The sequence below is a fragment of the Xyrauchen texanus genome, chromosome 43 (genome assembly GCF_025860055.1).
Source record: "Xyrauchen texanus isolate HMW12.3.18 chromosome 43, RBS_HiC_50CHRs, whole genome shotgun sequence".
NCBI lineage: Eukaryota > Metazoa > Chordata > Actinopteri > Cypriniformes > Catostomidae > Xyrauchen > Xyrauchen texanus.
In genome coordinates, this window is record NC_068318.1 from 11,147,768 (window position 1) to 11,171,622 (window position 23,855).

The window sequence follows — 23,855 nt, forward strand, 5'->3', positions numbered from 1 at the left end:
GTATTTACAAAATACACTTATATTTATTATACATTCTCTTAAAACAAGTTAAATATGTTCCTCGTCATGTAAATGTATCTTTTTTTTAAGGATTTTATACAATTTTAAATGGAATACAAGACAAAAACCCTTGATAACAATAGGATTCTTTTTTGCATTGAATTTCTTTACTGAATTAAACATAATAAAAGTACCTTAAAAATAAGCCAATTTCAACAAGTACTTTACATATGTCCTGAAATAAAATTAGAGCTGTCAATCTATTAAAATTTGTACCTGAATTAATTACATGACCTGCCTATTAATTAATCGGATTAATTGCAATTCATAGTATTTATCATTATTTGCTGAGAAAGGCCCCCAAATAAAGATAATTAAATATAAATAATACATTGTAGTTTATACAGTCTATCAGATTAAAATATATTGCATTATTGTTGCAGACGAGTAAAACATTAATTTGACAAAACAAAAAGTGGCTTAAGAAGTAAAGATTTTGTTCATATTCATTCCTATATTACTGAACATAAGCCTGCTGTTGATAACCATCTGTTTTGCAGTTCAGCTTGTCAATCTGTCCTGTTCACACAGGAAGTTTTCTAGTGTTCTGTTTGTGCTATTTTTAAGTATGTTTTCGGTCTGTATGCATATGTGTTAGATGGATGCTTTTGGAGCATCTCATTGGTTTTCTGCGTCATAAACACGGTGATTTTAGGACGCTGTGAGATTCATCTTGAGATTGCTTCATTCTGTTGAGTTTTGTCCAATTGTCAACCAGAGCTTAAATGGAAACCAATGTAAAAAATAAAGAGAAAGGAAAATCAATTTACACTTGATTTTCAAATAGTTCTAATAGTGTTTTTACTACTTGACTAACTGGTGCAGATCAACTACTGGACTAGTCGATTACTCCTGCACATCCCTACATAGAACAGCTTTTTGTTCTTGATTTCTATTTTATGTTTTCACATCTGTTCAACTGATAGTTTATCACTCTCACTTCACTGTCACCTCTGTGTGTCTGAACAGAAGTGTGAATACGGCTCTCCAGAAGACTTCCTTTGTCGAGCTCTGGATCCCCCTCAGCAGCAGGCCGTGTGTAACGCTGTCAGTCTGCTGAGGAAGATCGGTGCATGTCAGCAAGATAGCCATACCCTGACACCTCTCGGACATCATTTGGCCACCCTTCCAGTCAACGTGAAGATCGGCAAGATGCTCATCTTTGGCGCCATCTTTGGCTGCCTGGAACCCATTGTGAGTGGGGTACCTACAGTAATACTGAGAAAATACTCACAAAGCTTCTGGCTTGAGAGCTTCAGATTTCTGCATTTAAATCCTTCAGAAAGCTGGCCCCATTGACTTCCATTTAAAGTATGTTACTGAGGGGCAAATTTGAAAGTTATTGTATGTGATAATCCATATTATACCACAAATGCTGTTAACAGAGCTCAACTTGTATTGAATCTGGAACATTCTCAAAATTCAAAAAGTGGGAATATTTGTTTAAGGGATACATTTGTAAAAAGGTAGCCACTGTTTAGCACCCTGCTTCTACAGACACTTGGATTGTATGTCTTTGGCATCTATAATTGAAAATGTGTTGTTTATTTGTTTGTTTAAAATCCAGGCCACCATTGCAGCAGCCATATCTGAGAAGTCGCCGTTTGCTACTCCTATGAACAGAAAAGAAGAGGCCAACCTGGCGAAATCTGCTCTAGCAGTCGCAAACTCAGATCACACGACCATCTACAATGCTTACGTTGGGTAAATATCACACCAAAGGTCGATCTCGTTAACAGGTCAAAAGGGAAAGAGAATAGAGAGACTTCAACTATCAACTTTTTAGGGGGCCTGAATAGCTCAGTGAGTAAAGGCACTGACTACCACAACTGGAGTCGCGAGTTCGAATGTAAGGCGTGCTGAATGACTCCAGTCAGGTCTCCTAAGCATCCAAGAGAGGGTAGAGTCACATGGGGTAACCTCCTTGTGGTCTATAATGTGGCTCTCGCTCTAGGTGGAGCGTGGTGAGTTGTCCGTGGATGCTGCAGAGAATAACGTGAAGCCACCACACGTGCTACGTCTCCACGGTAATGCGCTCAACAAGCCACGTGATAAGATGCGTGGAGGCAATTGAGATTTGTCCTCCTCCTCCCGTATTGAGGCGAGTCACTACGCCACCACGAGGACTTAGAGCAAATTAGGAATTCTAAATTGGGGAGGGAAAAAAATCGACTTTTTATTTCGTCGATTCTGTAGCCATGTGCATGACTGACTGGCGGCTTTGTGTGCGTGCACTTTTCATGCGAGTATGCTCTGAGAGTGCTCGTGGTAATGCGGATATGCGCCTAAATATAGCGAATACTCTTTAATATTCTGCCAAAAATGTCCATCTTGGTGAGAAATTAATGTTAATAGAGTCAGTAATGTCTAAAGTGAACACTAACAGCTAGATTAAACACTAAAATTTTTTTTTTTATTAATTTGTCTCTTTGTTCTTATTTGATTACAGAGTGTTGACTTAGTAATTACTTGAGAACTTGAAACAATACTTACATAATTAAAAAAATATGTATTATTATTATTTGTTTTGGTATCAAAATAGTTATAGAGAATCGTCAAATTTCACTACCGACTTTGGATATATATATATTGTGCGTATGTTAGATCTCGCTATAATAACATTATGAAAAGCAGATCGCATTCCATAGAAGTGTGAGCACCACTGGTCTACAGGATGAAATGAAAATCACTGTACTGAAGTTGCTGGTGTATTCACAGGTGGAAGAGTGCACGGAATGAGGGAACTCGAGCTGAGATGAACTACTGCAGGAGACACTTCCTGAATCGCACAGCCCTTATTACTATTGAGGTGAAATCCTCTTACAATCCTCAACACACTTTCTTATTTATTTGCAGTCATCATAATCTAACAAATATCTTATCTTATCTAGAATATGTGTTGGTTGTGCAGTGAATGTGCAAATAGAACTCACATGTTTCTAATTAATAAAGGTCAATGAAAAATAAGGATTTACAACATTGAAAGTTTTTTTTTTTTTTAAATGTAGTTTAAAACACATGCCACATTCTTAGAAATGTACAGTAATATTTGTGTTCATGTTGGTTTCATTTCATTTTTGTTTTTTAAAGTTTATACCTTTTTCTTCACAAAAATTATATTTAATGTACAGTGGTGTAACCATAAAGCACAAAGCATTAAAATATTTTTCTTGCACCCTGGATACACATTAGAGTTCCAGTCTTTATTATTATTTGTCATAATATTTTCTAACATATTTTTCAAGTCAAAAATATTTTCTTGACAAATACAGTATAATATTTCTTTTAATAATTAATACCATTACTTTTCTTGGGGATATTCCACTTTTCAAAACATGAACTTATACTTTCATGTCATAAAAAGACTGAAATGTCTGATATTTTTAAAACCATATAGATCTTGACACAAGAGTATTAGGATCCTCTCTGTGATATAATTTCCTATATGGTTTTCTTATCACATGACAAATAAATGGCTTCCTGCATGTTGGTTTTGACAATGCTGACTTTAATTTGACAGGCAAATTTGTGTCTGTTTTTGGCTGTTTTTTTTCTTTGTTTTTTTGGTAATAAAATATTATGCCAATCTATGTAATAAAGTTTTTACGTAATATTTAAAAAAAGAATAGCATTCTGAGATGCATTTCGGTGGCTCTAGGGAGACCTACGCAACATTAGGCCGGTGGTTTTAATGTTGTGGCTTATTGGTGTATGATGATATTTAACTGTTTCTCTTCATGTTTATATACAAAGATAATATTAATTGTGAAAATAAGATAAGACTATATATATGGAAGAGAGAGAGAGATATTGTAAAAAAAAAAAAAAAAACTGTTATAGTACGGCGCTTACAATTGACCATAAATGCTATAATACACATTTACAAAATGATAGCTCAAGATTTAAACATTATATGTTAGCATTACTAACCTTAACATTACTAATCTGCTTACTAACCTTATCTGTTTAAAATTATATCCGGTGCCGGGATTACAGGGTTTCATTATCATGACAACAAAATTGGATATAACTCTACAGAGATAGGGTTTGTAAGCGATTTTATCACTTTCAAATCATGTTAACATGTATGATGTTTACAATTGTGGCTAGACTTTAAAACAGTGTGTATTTTAACATTTATGGTTTAACCCCATTCACTTCTATTGTAAGTGTCTCACTATAATCACCTTTTTATATGAAATAAAGTTAAAATATTTTATATATATTAGGCTATTAATGCTGTTGATTGATCCTTTTAATCATCCAGTATTGGTCTTGTTTATCAGGATGTGAAGCAGGAACTCATCAGGATGGTGGAGCAGGCGGGTTTCATTGCCTCAAAGTCTGGCCGAACTCCCCGCACTTTGCCCAGCTCTGAACCTAAAGCCCTTGGCTCGCTCTCCAAGCAGGACATCTCTGTTCTCAATGCTGTGTTGACTGCAGGTCTTTACGACAGCGTGGGTCGTATCCTCTGCGCGGCCTCTCTGGACATTCAGGAACGGGTGGTGTGTATGGTTGAGACGGCTCAGGGGAAGGCCCATGTTCACCCCTCCTCAGTCAACCGCTTCCTACAGACCTACGGTTGGCTGCTCTTCCAGGAAAAGGTCTGTAAAACAGACTAGCTTTAATATATTAAAGTAGGTAAATAAAAGGAATAGTTTTCCCTTCGGTCAGAACTTTTTACTGTTGAAGTGAGAAATTGACATACACCTTAGCCAAATACATCTTAAGTCAGTTTTTCACAATTTCTGACATATGTCATTTAGGATCACTACTTTATTTTATGAATGTGAAATGTCAGAATAATAGTTGAGAAAATGTTTTACTGTATTTCACATTCATCACATTCCCAGTGGGTCAGAAGTTTACATACACTTTGTTAGTATTTGGTAGCATTGCCTTTAAATTGTTTAACTTGGGTCAAATGTTTTGGGTAGCATTCCACAAGCTTCTCACAATAAGTTGCTGGAATTTTGGCCCATTCCTCCAGACAGAACTGGTGTAACTCAGTCAGGTTTGTAGGCCTCCTTTTGCACACATGCTTTTTCAGTTCTGCCCACAAATTTTATATCAGATTGAGGTCAGGGCATGTTGATGCCTGATGTTGTTTAATCCAGAAATATATATACACATGACATTTCAGTCAAGTGTTTCAAAAACCTTTGACCAGTAGTGTATATATGCATATATATATATATATATATATATATATTTACACACACACACACACACACACACACACACACACGCACACACGCACACACACACACACACACACACACACACAGTATCTCACAAAAGTGAGTACACCCCTCACATTTTTGTAAATATTTGATTATATCTTTTTATGTGACAACACTGAAGAAATGACACTTTGCTACAATGTAAAGTAGTGAGTGTACAGCTTGTATAACAGTGTAAATTTGCTGTCCCCTCAAAATAACTCAACACACAGCCATTAATGTCTAAACCTCTGGCAACAAACGTGAGTACACCCCTAATTGAAAATGTCCAAATTGGGCCCAAAGTGTCAATATTTTGTGTGGCCACTCATGCAGCCCCATACACTCATACACTCCCACCACCATGCTTGACTGTAGGCAAGACACACTTGTCTTTGTACTCCTCACCTGGTATCCGCCACACACGCTTGACACCATCTGAACCAAATAAGTTTATGTGGTCTCATCAGACCATAGGACATGGTTCCAGTAATCCATGTCCTTAGTCTGCTTGTCTTCAGCAAACTGTTTGCGGCCTTTCTTGTGCATCATCTTTAGAAGAGGCTTCCTTCTGGGATGACAGCCATGCAGACCAATTTGATGCAGTATGCGGTGTATGGTCTGATCACTGACAGGCTGACCCCCCACCCCTTCAACCTCTGCAGCAATGCTGGCAGCACTCATACGTATATTTCCCAAAGACAACCTCTAGATATGACGCTGAGCACGTGCACTCAACTTCTTTGCGAGGCCTGTTCTGAGTGGAACCTGTCCTGTTAAACCGCTGTATGGTCTTGGCCACTGTGCTGCAGCTAAATTTACACTGTTATACAAGCTGTACACTCACTACTTTACATTGTAGCGAAGTGTCATTTCTTCAGTGTTGTCACATGAAAAGATCTAATCAAATATTTACAAAAATGTGAGGGGTGTACTCACTTTTGTGAGATACTGTGTGTGTGTGTGTATATATATATATATATATATATATATATATATGCATATATACACTACTGGTCAAAAGTTTTTGAAACACTTGACTGAAATGTTTCTCATGAACTTCATCATAATCTGAAGGGGTATGCTTAAATGTTTGAAATTAGTTTTGTAGACAAAAATATAATTGTGCAACCATATTAATTTATTTCATTATAAAACTAAAATTGAATCTAAAAAAACTTTTTCAATTGATGACTTGGACCAAATAGTAAAGAAAAGCATCCAATAAGTGCCCAATATAGATGTGAACTCCTTCAATACTGTTAAAAAAGCATCCCAGGGTGATACCTCAAGAAGTTGGTTGAGAAAATGTCAAGAGCGCATGGTCTATTCAATTCAATTCTAGGCAAATGTTGACTACATTAAATATGCTAAAATATAACAGTTTTGATTTATTTTGGATTTTGTTTAGTCACAACATAATTTCCATAGTTTCATTTATGTTATTCCATAGTTTTGATGACTTTACTGTTATTCTAAAATGTAGGAAAAAAAAAAAAATTATAATAAAGAATGAGTAAATGTTTAAAAACTTTTGACCGGTTGTGTGTGTGTGTGTGTGTGTGTGTGTGTGTGTGTGTGTGTGTGTGTGTGTGTGTGTGTGTGTGTGTGTATATATGAGAGAGAGAGATATTGATCGATTGATCGATCGATTGATTGATGATCCAGCTTTTGACACTTAGGACAAACTATTACACAAAGTGCAAACATTCATTGATGCTCAAGAAGGCAACACACTAAATGCTATACAATATGCTTACTATATGTAAATATCTGTAATGTAGATTCTGAAGGGTTAGGGGGTTTTCCTACATAATATTTTTAAATGAAAGGTTAAATGTATAAACCTGAAGAGAAGCATTTTGATTCAACTGAAATGGCAATAATTTTAGTAAATTCAACAAGCAACAAAAATTCAGTAAATATAGTTTTTTCTTTTATGAATAATTTTTCATGGATCTCCTAGTACCCCTTCTGCAGCCAGTTTAAAAAACCCTGTTATAGAGATAACGGGTTTGGGATTTTGTGATTTGGGCCAGTAAGTAACCACATAGCAGCAATGCACTGGCAACCACCTACAACACCCTAGCATTGTGGTAGTGAATTTTGCATAAGCAAGCACCACTTTTCAGAGGTTTCCTTAGGAAATATAAAAACCTGTTGTTTATTTGTTTATTTTACATTTTTCTGGTCTTGTCTACAGGTGAAATACTCTAAAGTGTATCTTAGAGACACTACATTAATCTCCCCTTTATCTATGCTGCTGTTTGGAGGAGACATTGACGTGCAACACCGGGAGAGACTCATCTCTCTGGATGGATGGATCTACTTCCAGGTCAGTGAAAGCTTTTTGTATCAAAATAAAATGAATCTTTTAAGGGAATTTTTATCTTAAGTTTTGTAACTGGTCACCTTTTTTCACCTTTTCAAAAAAACTTTTTGCCTCAAGTAGTTCATTTTAAATGGCGCCGTTGTGACAAATTATATTTTAAAAGTACAAACAAATATTCCATGTAGTATCTCCATCAATGCAAGGTCATAAAAGCTGCATGCTGAATCATTTTAAAACGATGAGCAAAAAGCTGTTTAAAATAGTTTAGGATGGAGAATAGCATGTTATACCCCAGAGCATGTAAACTTTTCCTGCTGTCTCATGGGTTAGTCATGGTTCGATGATTGCATGATTTGCATTAATCGCTTCACTGGCAGGTGCACTGATGCGTCATAATATAGTTGGCCAAATGGTAAGATAACTCTTTTATTCTGATGAAATCGGTTTATTATCCCATCAGGCTCCAGTCAGAATCGGTGTGATCTTCAAACACCTCCGTAAGCTGATCGACTCCCTATTGGAGAGGAAATTGGCCAACCCCAAGATGAATTTGGAAGGTAACTTCAGTGTATAGATTCACAAATGTAAAGGAGTAGTTCACCCTCCAAAAATGAAAATTATTTTATCATTTTCTAACCCTCATACCATCCCAGATGTGTATGACTTTCTTTCTTCTGCAGAACACAAAGTTTTTTAGAAGAATATTTCAGCTTTGTAGGTCCATACAATGCAAGTGAATGGTGGCCAAAACTTTGAAGCACCAAAAAGCACATAAAGGCAGCATAAAAGTAGTCCATAAGACTCCACTAGTTTAATCTATATCTTCAAAAGTGATATGATATGTGAGTGTGAGAAACAGATCAATATTTAATAGGGCCGCAATGGTACATGTGTCCGCGCCGAACCAAACAGATACAGGGCCTTCAGTATGGTACACGCAGTCACACGAATGATTACATATCTTAGCATGCGTGAAACCAATACTAAAACAACATATAATGATCAATAAAAACCACATAGAACTAAAATGAAAAAGATTGCGTAGCAACAACGACCTCACGGAACCAAAACTTAACAGAACAGAGCGCCACACGGTACACTAGAATCTGCATATCAGATCAATGCATGTGAAGTTTATACTAGCTAGCTCATTATTTTTCCCAACTGTGATGGAGCTAAACAAAATATAAATATGTCAGACTTAAATAAGCCAGACATTGAAGACCCACCGGCATCTCTAAAATCTGTTGTTTGGGAGCATTATGGTTTTGCGGTAAACTACAGTAATACTGGCAACGAGTAGTGAACAGGACGAAGGCTGTGTGTCGGCTCTGTTTCACTGAAGTCGGGTATGTCTCAAGAAGCACATCTAACATGATGACTCACTTGTGGCGACAACATCCACGTGTGTCTCTTGAGATTAGGGGAGTTAAGCATAAACCGCCTGTGTAAATTCAAGCAGCCTCTCGCTGCAAGCTCAGATAGAGCTAAAGCGATAACGAACACCATAGGAGTATTTAATGCTGCAGACATGCGACCATGCTCAGTCGTCGAGAACACAAGATTTAAGCATCTGCTAAACGTACTTGAGCCCCGTTATAAAGTTCCTACAAGGTCGCATTTAAGTAGTGCCGCCTCTAGATAAACAAGTACACGCAATGCTAACAGATCTGCCCTCTCCTCTGATAATGTGGATATTCTAATTTTACTGAGTAATACGTACAAGTGGTGAGCTGAAAGGCAAAAGATACAGAAATCTGCACTGCTAATGTCAATTTCTTTTCAATTGTTTTAACTGCAAAAACTTTTTTTTTTTTTTTTTTTACTTCTATTATGTTTTTATGCAATGTCCATATAAGAGGCTTTTAAGTTTTGTATTGTAATTTTGTTGAAGATATAGTACAGTAATTTATAAATGAGTCTTCACAATAAGAATTATTGCCCATCAGCCACTCAAAATAAATAATATAAAGAAAGATTCTTTGTTTTCTCTGCTGTACTGAAACCGTACCAAACCGTGTCCCCTAAACCGAGGTACATATCAAACTATGAATTTTGTGTACCGTTGCAGCCCTAATATTTAAGTAATTTTTTACTATAAATCTAAACTTTCACTTCCACATTCTGATGTAGAAGCGACTTTCACATTCAACCACCTACTGGTTGGGGCTGGTCAAAGGTGGAGATTTATAGTAAAATAAAATGTGTTAAATATTTATCTGTTTGTCACCCACACCTATCATATCGCTTCTGAAGATATGGATTTAAACACTGGTGTATTATGCATTACATTTATGCTGCCTTTATGAGCTTTTTAGTGCTTCAAAGTTCAGGTTCATTCACTTTCATTGTATTGACCAACAGAGCTGAAATATACTTCTTAATTTTTTGGTTTGTGCTCTGCAGAAGAAAGAAAGTCATACACATCTGGGTTGGCATGATGGTGAGTAAATGATGAGAGAATTAAAACTTTTGGGTGAACTATCCCTGAAGGAATAGTTGCAGCTCCGTTTCAAAACCTAGTAAGCAGCTTTGCTGTCTGATACCAACATAGGCAGCTGCCTTTTAAGGTAAACATCTTAGAGTGCTGTGATGTGTCACCTTGCTTTTAAGTATGTCATGCTAAAAACCAACGCAGTGTTTTTAAGACGTCATGTCACGTTAAAAAAACTTGAACTTCGAGAATGCCGCCTGTATGAACGGCCCCATAAGGCAGCATCCTATCTGAAATGGAACCTCACAAGTAACTAGTTTAGAGCATTCTACATAGACAGCATCTCCACATGTCACACAAATTGTGCTCCTTTGTCTTCCTAAATATATAATTTCAATTTCATTTGTATCGTTTTCAGATGAGAAGACCATACACATCATCACAGAGTTGATCAAGTCAGAAAATATGCTCTGAGGAACTGCCTCTTTGTATTCGATCATAAACGGACTGTACTGCCCTACAAAGCTAAAACACAGTAACTACGCCATCACTGAAATATTTTTTGATTGTCCAGCCAAGTGTGGATTATAAAATAGTCTCATTCCGTTTTCTGTGAATCTGAGCATAGTGGAGTCAAACCCGTTTGTCTCTAGGACATCACAGTCTTAGAGACATGATTTCGGTCATAAGTCAGTTTTAACAAACTGTGTAGTGACTGTGTTTCGCCTTTGCAGGGAAGTAAAAATGAAATGTTGAGAAACCTCACTGAGGGGTTAGCTTGTAAATTGTATTGCCAAACCAGAATAAAATTAACATTTTAACATAAACATTATGCTTGTGATATTCTTCTAAGCTTAAACACTACATTGCCACAAGCATGTGGACTCCCCCTTCTAATTAAAAGGTTTGGAGAGGCCTTTTAATTGCAATGATGATATGCATACAATAGCATTTTAATTGAATGAATTGTCTGCTTCCAACTTTCAGGCAACAGCTTGGGGAGGAAAATTAAATGTTCAACAAGCACATATAAGTGTGGTTTTGGGGTGTCCACATTCTTTTGCCATATTGTATAGCTATTATTACTGGGTATGACAGGCCGGTTTATTACTGTTGGCTGGTAGGAATGCAGACAAGCAGTCCCGTGGTGATGATGTATTTGTTTGTTACTGATAGAAGTGAATGAGATATCAGTTTACATTCTTTTAATCATTTAAATTATACAACTGGTTGAGATATCCTTGTCTCAAGCCTGACCAAAATTGTCATAGATTATTTTAGCCAATATTTTGACTGAGTTGAGAAGATTGAAGGATAAATTGGGTAATTTCACTGATCTGTCTGTCTACAGTAGCTATCTATCTATGCATGCATTTGTCTATCTGTCTAGCAACCTGTTACACTTTAGTAAGTGCTAAAACTGCCCAAGAATTCAAAGGACATGAGTCCTAAAAAAAACCTGTTTTAAACTTTGAAACAAGGCTTTAGTAAGAAAACGTTTAAACAGTTTCTAGATCAAATAGTAAAAAAAAAATATTTGTTTACAAATGTTAGTATACAGTGATATGAAAAAGTCCTAATTCCTTCTATTTTTTATTTTATTTTTCACACTATTTAAAAAAAAAAATATCTTTAAACGAGATATAACATTAAAAAACACCTATATCTTCCATGTGAAAAACGAACAGCTGGTTGTGCCACCTTTAGCAGCAGCAACTGCAACCAAACACTTCTGATAACTGGAGATCAGTCTTCTTTGCAGAACTGCAATTTAAGTTACTATATAGACACCCTTTAGCAGCGGTACAAACAAAGATTAATTTCAGATTATTTTACTCTGGATAGGGCCACCCAGCAGGGTTGCCCTCTTTCCCCATTATTGTACCGTCTTGCCCTGGAACCATTAGCAGCTGCGATAAGAAAGGAAGATGATTTTCCGGGGGGGGTGGCGGGAGGTGTGGTGCATAAGCTTTTGCTTCACGCAGATTATATTTTATTATTCGTCTCCGACCCCACTTGATCTGTGTCTTGCCTCCCCAGAATTATTAATTCCTTTTCTAAGTTCTCAGGATACAGAGTCAATTGGTCTAAATTCAAAGCTTTGGCTCTAACAGCATACTGCCCAGTAACGGCTTTTCAGCCAGGCGCCTTCCTGTGGCCAAAACAGGGCATTAAGTATTTTGTCATTTTATTCCCAGCAAATTTGTGTGATTTAGTTGGTTAATTTTGACCCTTAAATAAAACATTTTCAAGCGATGTGGGCAGGTGGGGTATAAAGGTATTTTTGGTGCAAAACAACTGAGCGCCTGTGACAGTTGCATTTCTAGTTCTAGATATTAGCCACACATGTGTATCAGTAAATTTGAAGTCACAGAAAACAATGTTGTAAGAGTTTTTTTTCTCTCCCACTAACACAACACAACAATTAAACCTTCTCAAATTCTTCATTACAGGTACCTGGTGAAAAACAAGAATGCTAAGTATACTTGAAGCCAGACTAATTATCAGTATGCTTCAAGTGTGTTAATGATTAGTTAACTTGAAGTGTGCTATTTTGGAATAACTAATTTTGTACTAATTATATTTTAGTTGTAATTAAATTGTAGTACAGCATAACCTGAAGTGTATTTAGTGTGCTAAATTGGATCAACTTCAAGTATACTTAGTATACGCCTGTGTAGGGTAATAGCATACTTGATTAGTGATATTAAAGTGTACTTTACATATTAATTGCAAATGTCTTAGAAACATACAAGTAATATACCATAAGTGTATTATATTTGAGTAAAAAGTATATGCTCAGTAACACCTTTGGCGTATTCCAAATATTACACATTGCACACTTTGTCTTCAATAACAAACTATTATTAATTAGCTATACTTTGTACAATATACTTTAAACATTACAAGACAGTATTTTAAATGTGTTACCTGCATACTTAAGGCTGAATTTCTTGGGGGACCCAATGCTGAATGCGCTTGTTTTCAAGGCCATTAGAATAAATAACATATAACTTCAATAACAGACAGTGTTTATTTAAATCTCACATGGTTTTATAATTGTAAATCTTAACAAAATGTACCAAATGTAGCTCCCTCCAATGACAGACATGAGGCACGAGGTCATGATTAAAAGACTGGGTTTAATCCATCCAAAACAACCCGTGAGAACTGGGTTAAAAGAAAAAATAACAAGGAATAAAATAAATAAAAGTATGTGTGAATGTCTTTTGTCTACATTTTTGAAGCCCCACATGGCTATACAACATAAAACACCGTATATCACAGTATCAGGCAGCATAAACGTTTCACAGTTTAATTTATAACTTGCCTTTAAAGCAATAATTCAATTAGAAACAACATACAGAAACGTAGCATAAAAAAATTATTCACTTACAAAACGCACAGTGTGTAAAATGATTGCACTTCAACATGCCAAAAGAAATCACCACACTGATATTAATCTAATTTACCATTTCAACATTTACCAAATAAACTTAAATCAAAACTCATAGGCTGCCTGTCTCTTATGAGGATCCTTTGTTTTCCTCGTCGTCTAATTTCTTCTATGTTTGTCTGCTTACATGTTTATTACTTTGTGTAGCTGTCGCTGATTTATTAATTTAATAAATGTATTAATTTATTAAACGCCTCAACGGGTGTTTTCTTAATGAGTTACGGGCGGAACACGGGCGCTGCAATGAATAGTTCCCTCTCGAGAGGTCTCTCCTATTGCGTAAGTAGCTTACGCTATGGGAAAACTCCGTTTCTCGAGAAATATTGAAGTCTTTATGTAAAACGCATTGCAGCTGCACAGCAGACAGCAATGAGCGAGGCAGCTCGGTCATTGGCTGTGCTGCGGCAACTTGCTCGAACCAATGACGGGGCGACTCTGAACGCGCGACCAATGAGCACGCTTCACGCCCGCGCGCTCAGAGCCCGCCAAGATTAGCGTAGCTAAGGCTATATATTAGGCGCCCCATCATGAGAGTTCTTTAGATTTAATCTCCTTCAGCTAAGACCTTCTCTTCGCTGGATCCTCCGGTTTGTTGGAGTCTTTTCGCCCGCCGTTGACAAGCCTACAGCAGGACTGCTAAGAGGACGCCGGCGCCTTCAGCCGCCTTCGAAGCCTTCTGCTACACCATCCGGCGCGCATCACTGATATCCTTTTTTACTTACAAGTGTTCGCCTCTGCGACGCTTTTGATTTAAGTAAAAGAGCAATTTTCGAGGCGTTGTTCCAAATCCCTTTAACCTGCGCCTCGTGCAGAGGCCCTCTTCCTGACGGGGACCGCCACGTTATCTGCACTCGCTGCCTGGGACCTGACCACGCAGAAGCTGCTCTCATTCAGAGCAGATGCCCCGAATGTGACTCCCTGGGCCTCGCCGAGCTGTGCGCTCGCTTTGCCGCCTTCGCCGCAAACGAGCCTGCTTCCGCCGTGCTGCCGTCTCCTCCGTTCGAGCCGCGCAAGAAAAAGCGCCGCTCACAGAGGCTGCCAGAGCACGCGGAATTCAGTGACGTCACGCCGGGCCAGTCCCCGCGTGCTTCACCACTACCCAAGATCTCCCCGCCGCCAGTCCATTTCACGCAGGCGGACCAGCACCCCTCCAACAGAGCGGTGGGTCTCGTCTCGTTCGGCGCGTCAGGGGACGACGGTGAAAAGGATGACAGCCTTTCTATTGACGCTGCATCCGACGACTGGCCGGGCTCGGCCTTCGACCCCGCGCCGTCGATATTAGCGGACACGGGCACCAGCATGGACTCTGAGATCGTTCGCATCCTGTCCAAAGCCGTGGAAGACCTCAGGCTCGACTGGTCTTCTCCGGAAGAACCTGCCCGCAGCCGGCTGGACGAGTGGTTCCTGCAGGGGCGCCGGCAGGCCCCTCGACAGAGACCCTCCCCTTTCTTTCCCGAAGTTCACGACGAACTCACAAAGTCGTGGAAAGCCCTGCACTCTGCTCGCCTGAAGCCTTCTTTCTCTTCCTCGCTCTCCTCGGTGGACGGCGCGAGAGAAAGAGGCTACGAGGGAACCCCGCCCCTCGAGGAAAGCCAAAGCTTCTCATCCCTCGAAGCCCTGCCGATCTACCTCAGCTCTCGCCGGCCGCGCATACGCCGCCGCCGGCCAAGCTGCGTCAGCGCTTCATTCCATGGCTGTTCTACAAGTTTATCAGGCCAAACTTCTCCGCACCATGGACGAGTCGGGACCTGAACCTGAGGCTTTCAAGGACCTGCACAGCGCCACTGACGTAGCCCTGCAAGCCACAAAGGCCACCGCCCAATCCATCGGCCGGGCCATGGCTAACCTGACTGTCCTTGAGCGCCATCTGTGGCTGACGCTAACAGAGATGAAGGACGTGGATAAGGCGCCATTTCTTGAAGCGCCTATCTCTCCAAGCGGCCTGTTCGGACCGGCGGTAAAAGAGTTTGCTGAACGCTTCACTGAAGCTCGGAAGGATTCGCAGGCTATGCGTCACTTCCTGCCCAAGCGCTCCAGCTCGTCTCAGAGCCGCCAGAGACCGCCTCAGCAGCAGCGAGCCAGGGCGGCGCCTCCCGTCTCCCAGCCAAAGAGCAGACCTGAAACGGACGCTCAACGCCGCTCGCATTCCGCTAACCGAAGGAAGCCGCCTGAGCAACGGGGTCCTCGGCCCAAGATCGTGCTGAACCCGGAGCCTCGTAAGTCTTCCTAGCAATAGGAAGAAAAAGAGAGAGTGCGTGTCTCGCAAAACCCGGACCACTCTCTCTAAAACGTGTGAAACATTACCCAGTCCCCTTACAGGCGGCTGGAAATGTCTGTACAGCAGTCAATGGGCCAGTCACAGAACTCGCTCACCTGCAATCAAACGCCGTTTTAACGGCAACACACAGAAATCACAAAAAGAGTCATTTTCTGCCTGTGTCACTAAGGGGTCACGTGTCCACACTAAAGTGCGCATTCCCACGTATCAATACTGTCCAAACAGTGCCGAATACTTCCCCAGCTCCAGCTGGACGCACCATATATGTAGATCGTGTGCCTATTGTCATGTATGCACCACTACACACACTGTTCCCACAGTTATAAACACTTGCCCAGTAAAAGTGGGAAATACTATAAAGGTAGCGCTCGTGCCTGCTGTCCTGCATGCACCCCTACGCACAAACACTGTATGCATAGCCAAAAACCCCCCGCCGCGAGCGGGAGGCTTTATGAAAGTGGCGCGCGTGCCTACTACGGTATATGCACCCCCACCCATAAGCACTGCCCATACAGTTTCAAACAGTTCTCTGTCTCATGCCGCAAGCATCACAGATGCGACGCGAGAGCCAAGAAACTCCCCGCTAAGAGCGGGAAGCTTTATGACAGTGGCGCGCGTGCCTATTATGATGTATGCACCCCCACCCGAAAACACTGTCCATACAGTTTCAAACATTTCTCCAGCTCATGCTGCGAGCATTTCGGAGATAGCGAACGTGCCTGTAATCTCACACGCACCCCTGCACTCGGCACTCAACAAGGCTGCTCAGCGCGCGCCCGCGCCTCTGACAGCTGTAAGCTCAGTGTTAGCACAAGGCAATTTGCCGGTTGGGCCCATACGTCACTGCGACACGCCCCCAGCCAGCATTCAGCCCATATCTGTGCGAGCAAAAGCCTGGGGAAAAAATCCCTGACATGCCGAAATGGGTTTTGAACATAATAAAACACGGTTACTCGCTTCAATTCGCTCGCAGACCACCCCGCTTTTCAGCGGTGGTCGAGACGAAAGTGAGGAGAGATGTGTCACATGTTCTACGCACCGAGGTGCTCAAATTAATAGAGAAGGGCGCTATAGAAACTGTTCCTCCCTCTATGAGCGAGGCAGGTTTTTACAGCCGCTATTTTCTCGTCCCGAAAAAGGATGGTGGCCTCCGCCCCATCCTAGATCTCAGACATCTGAATAAAGCTTTAATGATTCGCTCGTTCAGAATGTTAACGACCAAACATTTCCTCGTGCAAGTTCGCCCCGGGGATTGGTTTCTATCAGTGGATTTGAAAGACGCTTACTTTCACATTCCGATAGCGCCTGATCACAGGCCTTTTCTGAGATTCGCTTTTTCGAGGGACAGTCATACCAGTACACAGTACTACCATTCGGCCTATCATTGGCCCCCCGTACATTCACGAAATGTATGGACGCAGCACTTTCCCCCCTGAGACAGCGGGGAGTGCGAATACTGAATTACCTCGACGATTGGCTAATCATAGCACAATCAGAGAGTCAGTTAACGACGCGCAGATCTTGGATTATCAGCCATCTAGAATGCTTGGGTCTGAGAATCAATTTTGCAAAGAGCGTGCTATCCCCCAGCCAGAATATCTCCTTTCTGGGAATAGTGCTAGACTGAGTGCAGATGACGGCGCGCCCCCGTCAAACGATTTCAAAGGATGCTCGGTCTCATGGCCTCGGCATCAGCTGTACTCCAGCTAGGATTGTTGCACATGCGTCCTCTCCAACGCTGGCTCAAGAGCCGTGTCCCCACTCACGCGTGGCGCTCGGGCCACTTTTTAATCAGAGCAAATCACGGCTGTATAAAAGCCATGACGCCCTGGAAAGCCGTCGACTTGTATCGAACCGGCGTGAGTCTGGGCGTGAACACACGGAGAAAAATGATCACGACAGATGCCTCCAAAATAGGATGGGGGGCCCTTTACGAGGGCAGGCCTGTCTCCGACTTTTGGTCAAACCCGGAAAAGCGCCTACATATAAACTGTCTGGAAATGAAAGCGGTCGCCTTGGCTCTCAGAGCCCTGCTTCCGTACCTGAAAAACGAACATGTCCTGGTCCTAACGGACAACATGACGGTAGTATCGTATATAAATCGCCAGGGTGGACTCAGGTCGAGCTCCCTGCACTCTATGGCCAGGGAGCTCATCTCATGGTCACAGCACCACTTGCGCTCGCTGAAAGCAGCGCATGTGCCAGGCGTCCTGAACCAGGGAGCGGACATGTTGTCCAGAGACAAGGTTCTCCCAGGAGAATGGTCTCTCCACCCCCTGATGGTTCAGTGGTTATGGCAAACCTTTGGCAAGGCGGAGGTCGACCTCTTCGCCTCCAGGGAAAATGCGCACTGCCCCCTTTTCTTCTCAAAGAGCACAGACGCGCTCGCCCAAGTCTGGCCGAGCCGCCCCTTGTATGCTTTTCCCCCGATCGCGATCCTACCTCAGGTCATCAGTCGGATCAGGGAAGTGAAATGTGCAGTGCTCCTGGTAGCCCCTCTCTGGAAAAACCAGACGTGGTTTCCAGAACTGATGCAGATGATGCAATCTGCCCCATGGCCGATTCCGCTGAGGCTAGACCTCCTCAGGCAGGCCAACAGGATGATTCTTCATCCCCGCCCCGATCTGTGGGCCCTCCATGCATGGCCCCTCAACGGGTTCCCGAGAACCTCCCCAGTGGAGATTTGAGAACCATCACGGAGGCGTGAGCACCCTCTACGAGACGCTTATATGCCCAAAAGTGGAAAGTGTTCAGTGACTGGTGTGATACCAAGAGCTTGAACCTCAAATCGTGCGAGATACCAAGTGTACTCGCCTTTTTGCAAGAGCTGCTGGAGGCGGGCCGCACACCCTCCACGCTCAAAGTCTATGTGGCTGCCATAGCGGCGTCACAAAATCCTGATAAAGGACGTTCATTAGGGAAAAACGACCTAATCATTCGTTTCCTAAGAGGCGCTAGGAGGATGAACCCCCCGCGTCGCCGATCTGGGACCTGGCCACGGTCCTGGACGCACTCAAGAGTGCCCCGTTCGAACCTCCCTGAACCGTGCACCTTAAACAGCTCTCGCTCAAAACTGCACTCTTGCTGGCGCTCGCCTCAGTCAAGAGAGTGGGCGACCTGCACACGCTGTCATCAAGCGCTGCTTGCCTGGAATTTGGACCTAACGACTGCAGAGTTGTCCTTAGGCCAAAGCACGGGTATATTCCTAAAGTTCTCTCCACACCCTTCAGAGTACAGGTGATATCTCTGGCAGCGCTACCGTCCCCAGCGGACAAAAGCGACGCTAATTTACTCTGCCCGGTCAGGGCGCTCAGAGTATATTTGGAACGTTCTGCCCCGTTCAGACAGACGGAACAATTATTCGTATGCTTTGGCGGCCGCACTAAAGGTCTCGCAGTTTCAAAGCAAAGAATATCGCGCTGGATAGTGGATGCTATAGTGCTGGCTTATGAAGCCAAGGGCCTTCAATGCCCCTTAGGCGTCAGAGCTCACTCTACAAGGAGCATGGCCTCCTCGTGGGCGTGGTCGAGTGAGATACCCATTGAAGATATTTGTGCGGCGGCAGGCTGGGCCTCGCCTTCGACATTTATCAGGTTTTATAACCTACAGATCCCCTCATTGCATTCCAACATTCTATCAGCCTGACTGTAGAATGGACTGGAGTATGTATATGCTGAGCATTATCTCCTCCCTTATAGGTCCGTCTCTGACTGACTTGGAGGATTTTTTATGCATATCAATACATAGAAAAATCAGTACATAAGTTATGTGCTTGTGTTTTTACAATGAGCGCCCCACCATGGACCTCCTTGGGGCAAAGGCGCTCTGTATTTTCCCATTATATAGCTCGGCTTGTTGGATAATCACATTGCTTTAAGGCTCAGGCATCCGCCTCTGGCTTTATAGAGCGAAGTCAGCACGCACTGCGTTTTGCATGGTGTTCCCATAGCGTAAGCTACTTACGCAATAGGAGAGACCTCTCGAGAGGGAACGACTCGGTTACTAACGTAACCTCGGTTCCCTGAGAGGAGGGAACGAGTATTGCGTAAGCTGCCGTGCTTGTGCTTGGTCAGTTGCTTCAGTCGATTGAACCTAAAGAACTCTCATGACGGGGCGCCTAATATATAGCCTTAGCCACGCTAATCTTGGCGGGCTCTGAGCGCGCGGGCGTGAAGCGCGCTCATTGGTCGCGCGTTCAGTCGCCCCGTCATTGGTTCGAGCAAGTTGCCGCAACACAGCCAATGACTGAGCTGCCTCGCTCATTGCTGTCTGCTCTGCAGCTGCAATGCGTTTTACATAAAGACTTCAATATTTCTCGAGAAACTGAGTTTTCCCCATAGCGTAAGCTACTTACGCAGTACTCGTTCCCTCCTCTCAGGGAACCGAGGTTACTTTAGTAACCGAGTCGTTCTGCCTCCAAACTACTATTACTATATGTACCAAACAGGATAAACAGCTATAATTTAAACTGCCGATGGAAGGCAGTTACACCAACCATGCTTTAAATTAAAAGAACGCTGAAAGAAAAACAATTCTTTATATATATATAATTTTGGAACCGCGGCCACACACAATTCTACGCATTGGTTTTTTTTCTTGCTGAAATGCTAATTGTTACACTTGCGCCTGATGGCCACTCGCCTAAAATATATTTTTAAGTAAAGTGCAAATAAATACACTTTTAAAAAAGTATTTTATTTATTAAATATATTTTTAGATAATATACTAAACAATTATTTTGAAGTGTGTTAATAGTTGTATTGTGAAAATTGGCAAAAGCATGATGCTAATATACTTTAAATATATTTAAAGATAGTACCATTTTTGTTAGTATATTTGCAATATACAATTGAAAAAAGAGAATATATTTAAAATACAATAAAGTATACCCACTGATATATATATATCAGTGAGTATAGGCTACCCTTTTTCATTAGGGGTGCACAAATCCTTTTCTACGAATCACAAATTAAGAAAGTCATACGCTCGCTCACATTTTTGCTACAGTGAACATGGTGCAAAACACATTCACACACCCGCGTCAAAAAAGTCACAGACAAATTTTGCTCATCCGCAAATCAGTATGTGAATTCATCCAATGAGAGTTGCACACTTGTTGAATATTTTCTCACAAATATTTGTATTTTATTTTTTATATTTTTCTAGCACAAACACAACTACAAACTTATTGAATCTGCTGCTACGAGTCTCAAACACTGTTTTTCGCTTGCTCTCCCTTTTTGCATCACATATCTGGGAAGATGCTCATGGAAGTTTAAAAATATATATAGAGAGAGAGCAAAAGTTATTTGTGCATCTGTAGAGGCAGCAGCGGGCACTGTTCAGAGATCAGAGAATTTTGGCCAATCAGAAGAGCTAGTTTGGGCGCCTCACCGTTCTCGGAACATGGCGCCCGAAAGAGTAGGTAGGGGGGAAACTTCCACGAACATCTTCCCGATCTGGCAGTGGCAAATACCAATAAAGGTATGTTTTTTCTGAAATCACTCACTGTTATACATTTGTTTATAGTTTAAATATGAGCGCCGGTCACTGAGGGCAACCCAGCCGCGATTTAAATTGAGTGCGCGCCTATTACAGTAAAAACGGCACTCTGCGGAATGAACAGAAAGACTGCTTTTGAGTGCAGAAGATAGCGAGTCTTACTATATTGACGAAAACGCGTTTATTAAGTGCTTGTGACGTGCTGGTGTTTATTAATATTTAAATAATTTAAAACAACATTTACTGAATTAAATAACATTGCATTTACATATAATAAATGTTACTTTTCTGCCAAGGATATCTCATTGTCATTCAAAGTTACCTTGTAATAAACTTTGAATTGTAAATCCTGTAGGTCAATTAAAACTTTAAAGGCAAAATCACCCCAAAATTCAAAGTGCATCCTAGCACTTGCATCACTTCCTCATGTTCAAACTCATCATAAAAAGCTTTCATTTATAGGTTATTATTAATATGATTAAAGTAAAATCTCCCCAAAAATCTACACGTGGATCAGTTCCTCATATTCAAACACTCAAAAAGTTTCATTTTTGAGTTCTTGTTCAAACATACCATGTTTATTAACATATTAAATGTAAACTAATTATAGTATTGGACAAAAGTAAGCCTACATGGAAATATTCTCCTGACATCATACACAGAATGTCTTCTTACATTTTATGTTTTATATGGCATTGAGATGAACTTGTTATTGAGATAACACAGGTTACATAATTCTTATCACACCATATTTCTGTAATTGACTCTTTATAAAACTCTTGTTTAAATTGCATTAGGTTGAGTTGCAGTATTCTCATTATCAATCAATAGTGTGCTTAAGGTGTGACTGAGTGTCTTGAAAGGCATATAAATAAAATGCATTATTATTATTAATAATTATTATAAATTATTACAGGAATAAACTGGAGCACAGGCTGCAGCAGAATGACATCTGTGAGTTTTACAGAGGCATGAGGACCATCACTGGTTACAAGCTTTCTGGACAATAAATAACAAAAATAAAAACAAGGAAAACTTGAGATATATATATATATATATATATATATATATATATATATATATATATATATATTGCATCAATACATGAACATGACCGTTTTCTATTATTCATACAGAAACAGCTGCATAGCTTTAAGCTATGGCGTTATGTATTGGAGATTTTCTTTAAAAATTAAAAATAAATAAAAACAGTATAAGGGGGAGGCATAGACATTATGGATATTATTTCATTGAACTTCACTTTCTCATGGATCAAACCGTCCATTTGTAACTAAGGGAGTTGTTGTTTTTGTTATTGTAATTTTATTTTTACATCATTACCATCAGAGTGTTTAAAAACGAAAACATGAATTTTTAACATGATTAATTGTATTTCTATATTTACACCGAACATTTTATAACACAGCTCTACTGCTTTCCATGACGGTTTTTATTTTAATAAAATGCTACCCGTTTTTTTTTTATTTTATTTTTTTTACTTTTTCTTTCTACCAGACAATGATGATTCTAAGAAAACGCGCCCCCAGTTTATTGTTGCTATAGTAACGAGCACGCTGTAGTAACGTTCATGTGCGTCTGATTAACAGATAAAACGCGCGCGTGTTGATGTTAATTTTGTGGTTATTGCTTCGTATTCAGTTCAAAAGCATTAAGTTAAAGAGGATAAACATGATATTAAATTGACCTGGGCACTGCATATGGGTGAATTTACCTTTAATTTATTTAATTAACAAACTGCACAGTTAAATACCTCGATAATTGATACAGTACCAGTCAGGGTCACTCTTACATATAATCAATTGATTAGGTCAGCAAACCTCTAAAGGAAAGCTTTTTATTGGCGTTTGAATATGGGACAAGATGTAAGTGCTAGGATGCACTTTGAATTTTGGGGTGATTTTGCCTTTTAATCTTCTCAAAACTACAGTTTTAATTGACTTTCAGGATTTACAATTAACAGTTCATTACAAGGTACACATGAATGGCAATGAGAGATCCTTGGCAGAAAAGTAACATTATGTAAATACATTATTTACCTGCCCAATCCAAGAGTCTTCTAAACCAGTCACCTTTCACATAGGCTAAAGGCCATTGCACACTGAGTCCGAAATTCGGACTCAGTGTGCAATGGCCTTAAATCAAACAAATTAATAAACGCCAGCACGTCACAAACACTTAATAAACGCGTTTTCGTCAATATAGTAAGACTCGCTATCTTCTGCACTCAAAAGCAGTCTTTCTGTTCATTCCGCGGAGTGCCGTTTTTACTGTAATAGGCGCGCACCCCAATTTAAATCGCGGCTGGGTTGCCCTCAGTGACCGGCGCTCATATATAAACTATAAACAAATGTATAACAGTGAGTGATTTCAGAAACTTTATTGGTATTTGCCACTGCCAGATCGGGAAGATGCTCGTGGAAGTTTCCCCCCTACCTACTCTTTCGGGCGCCATGTTCCGAGAACGGTGAGGCGCCCAAACTAGCTCTTCTGATTGGCCAAAATTCTCTGATCTCTGAACAGTGCCCGCTGCTGCCTCTACAGATGCACAA

General features: G+C 40.7%; 1 protein-coding gene across 1 annotated transcript in view; it reads left to right on the forward strand.

Moving 5' to 3' along the window:
- The window catches only part of LOC127636186 (ATP-dependent RNA helicase DHX29-like), a 28,992-nt gene extending 18,076 nt beyond the window's left edge, over positions 1 to 10,916 (forward strand). Inside the window, exons 21-27 of the mRNA XM_052116613.1 lie at positions 1,029 to 1,254; positions 1,628 to 1,764; positions 2,779 to 2,869; positions 4,347 to 4,664; positions 7,486 to 7,617; positions 8,075 to 8,171; positions 10,467 to 10,916. Of these exons, the coding sequence (XP_051972573.1) occupies positions 1,029 to 1,254; positions 1,628 to 1,764; positions 2,779 to 2,869; positions 4,347 to 4,664; positions 7,486 to 7,617; positions 8,075 to 8,171; positions 10,467 to 10,522 (1,057 nt within the window). The 3' untranslated portion in view covers positions 10,523 to 10,916. The remainder of the gene's footprint in view (positions 1 to 1,028; positions 1,255 to 1,627; positions 1,765 to 2,778; positions 2,870 to 4,346; positions 4,665 to 7,485; positions 7,618 to 8,074; positions 8,172 to 10,466) is intronic.
- Positions 10,917 to 23,855: the final 12,939 nt, after the last annotated feature.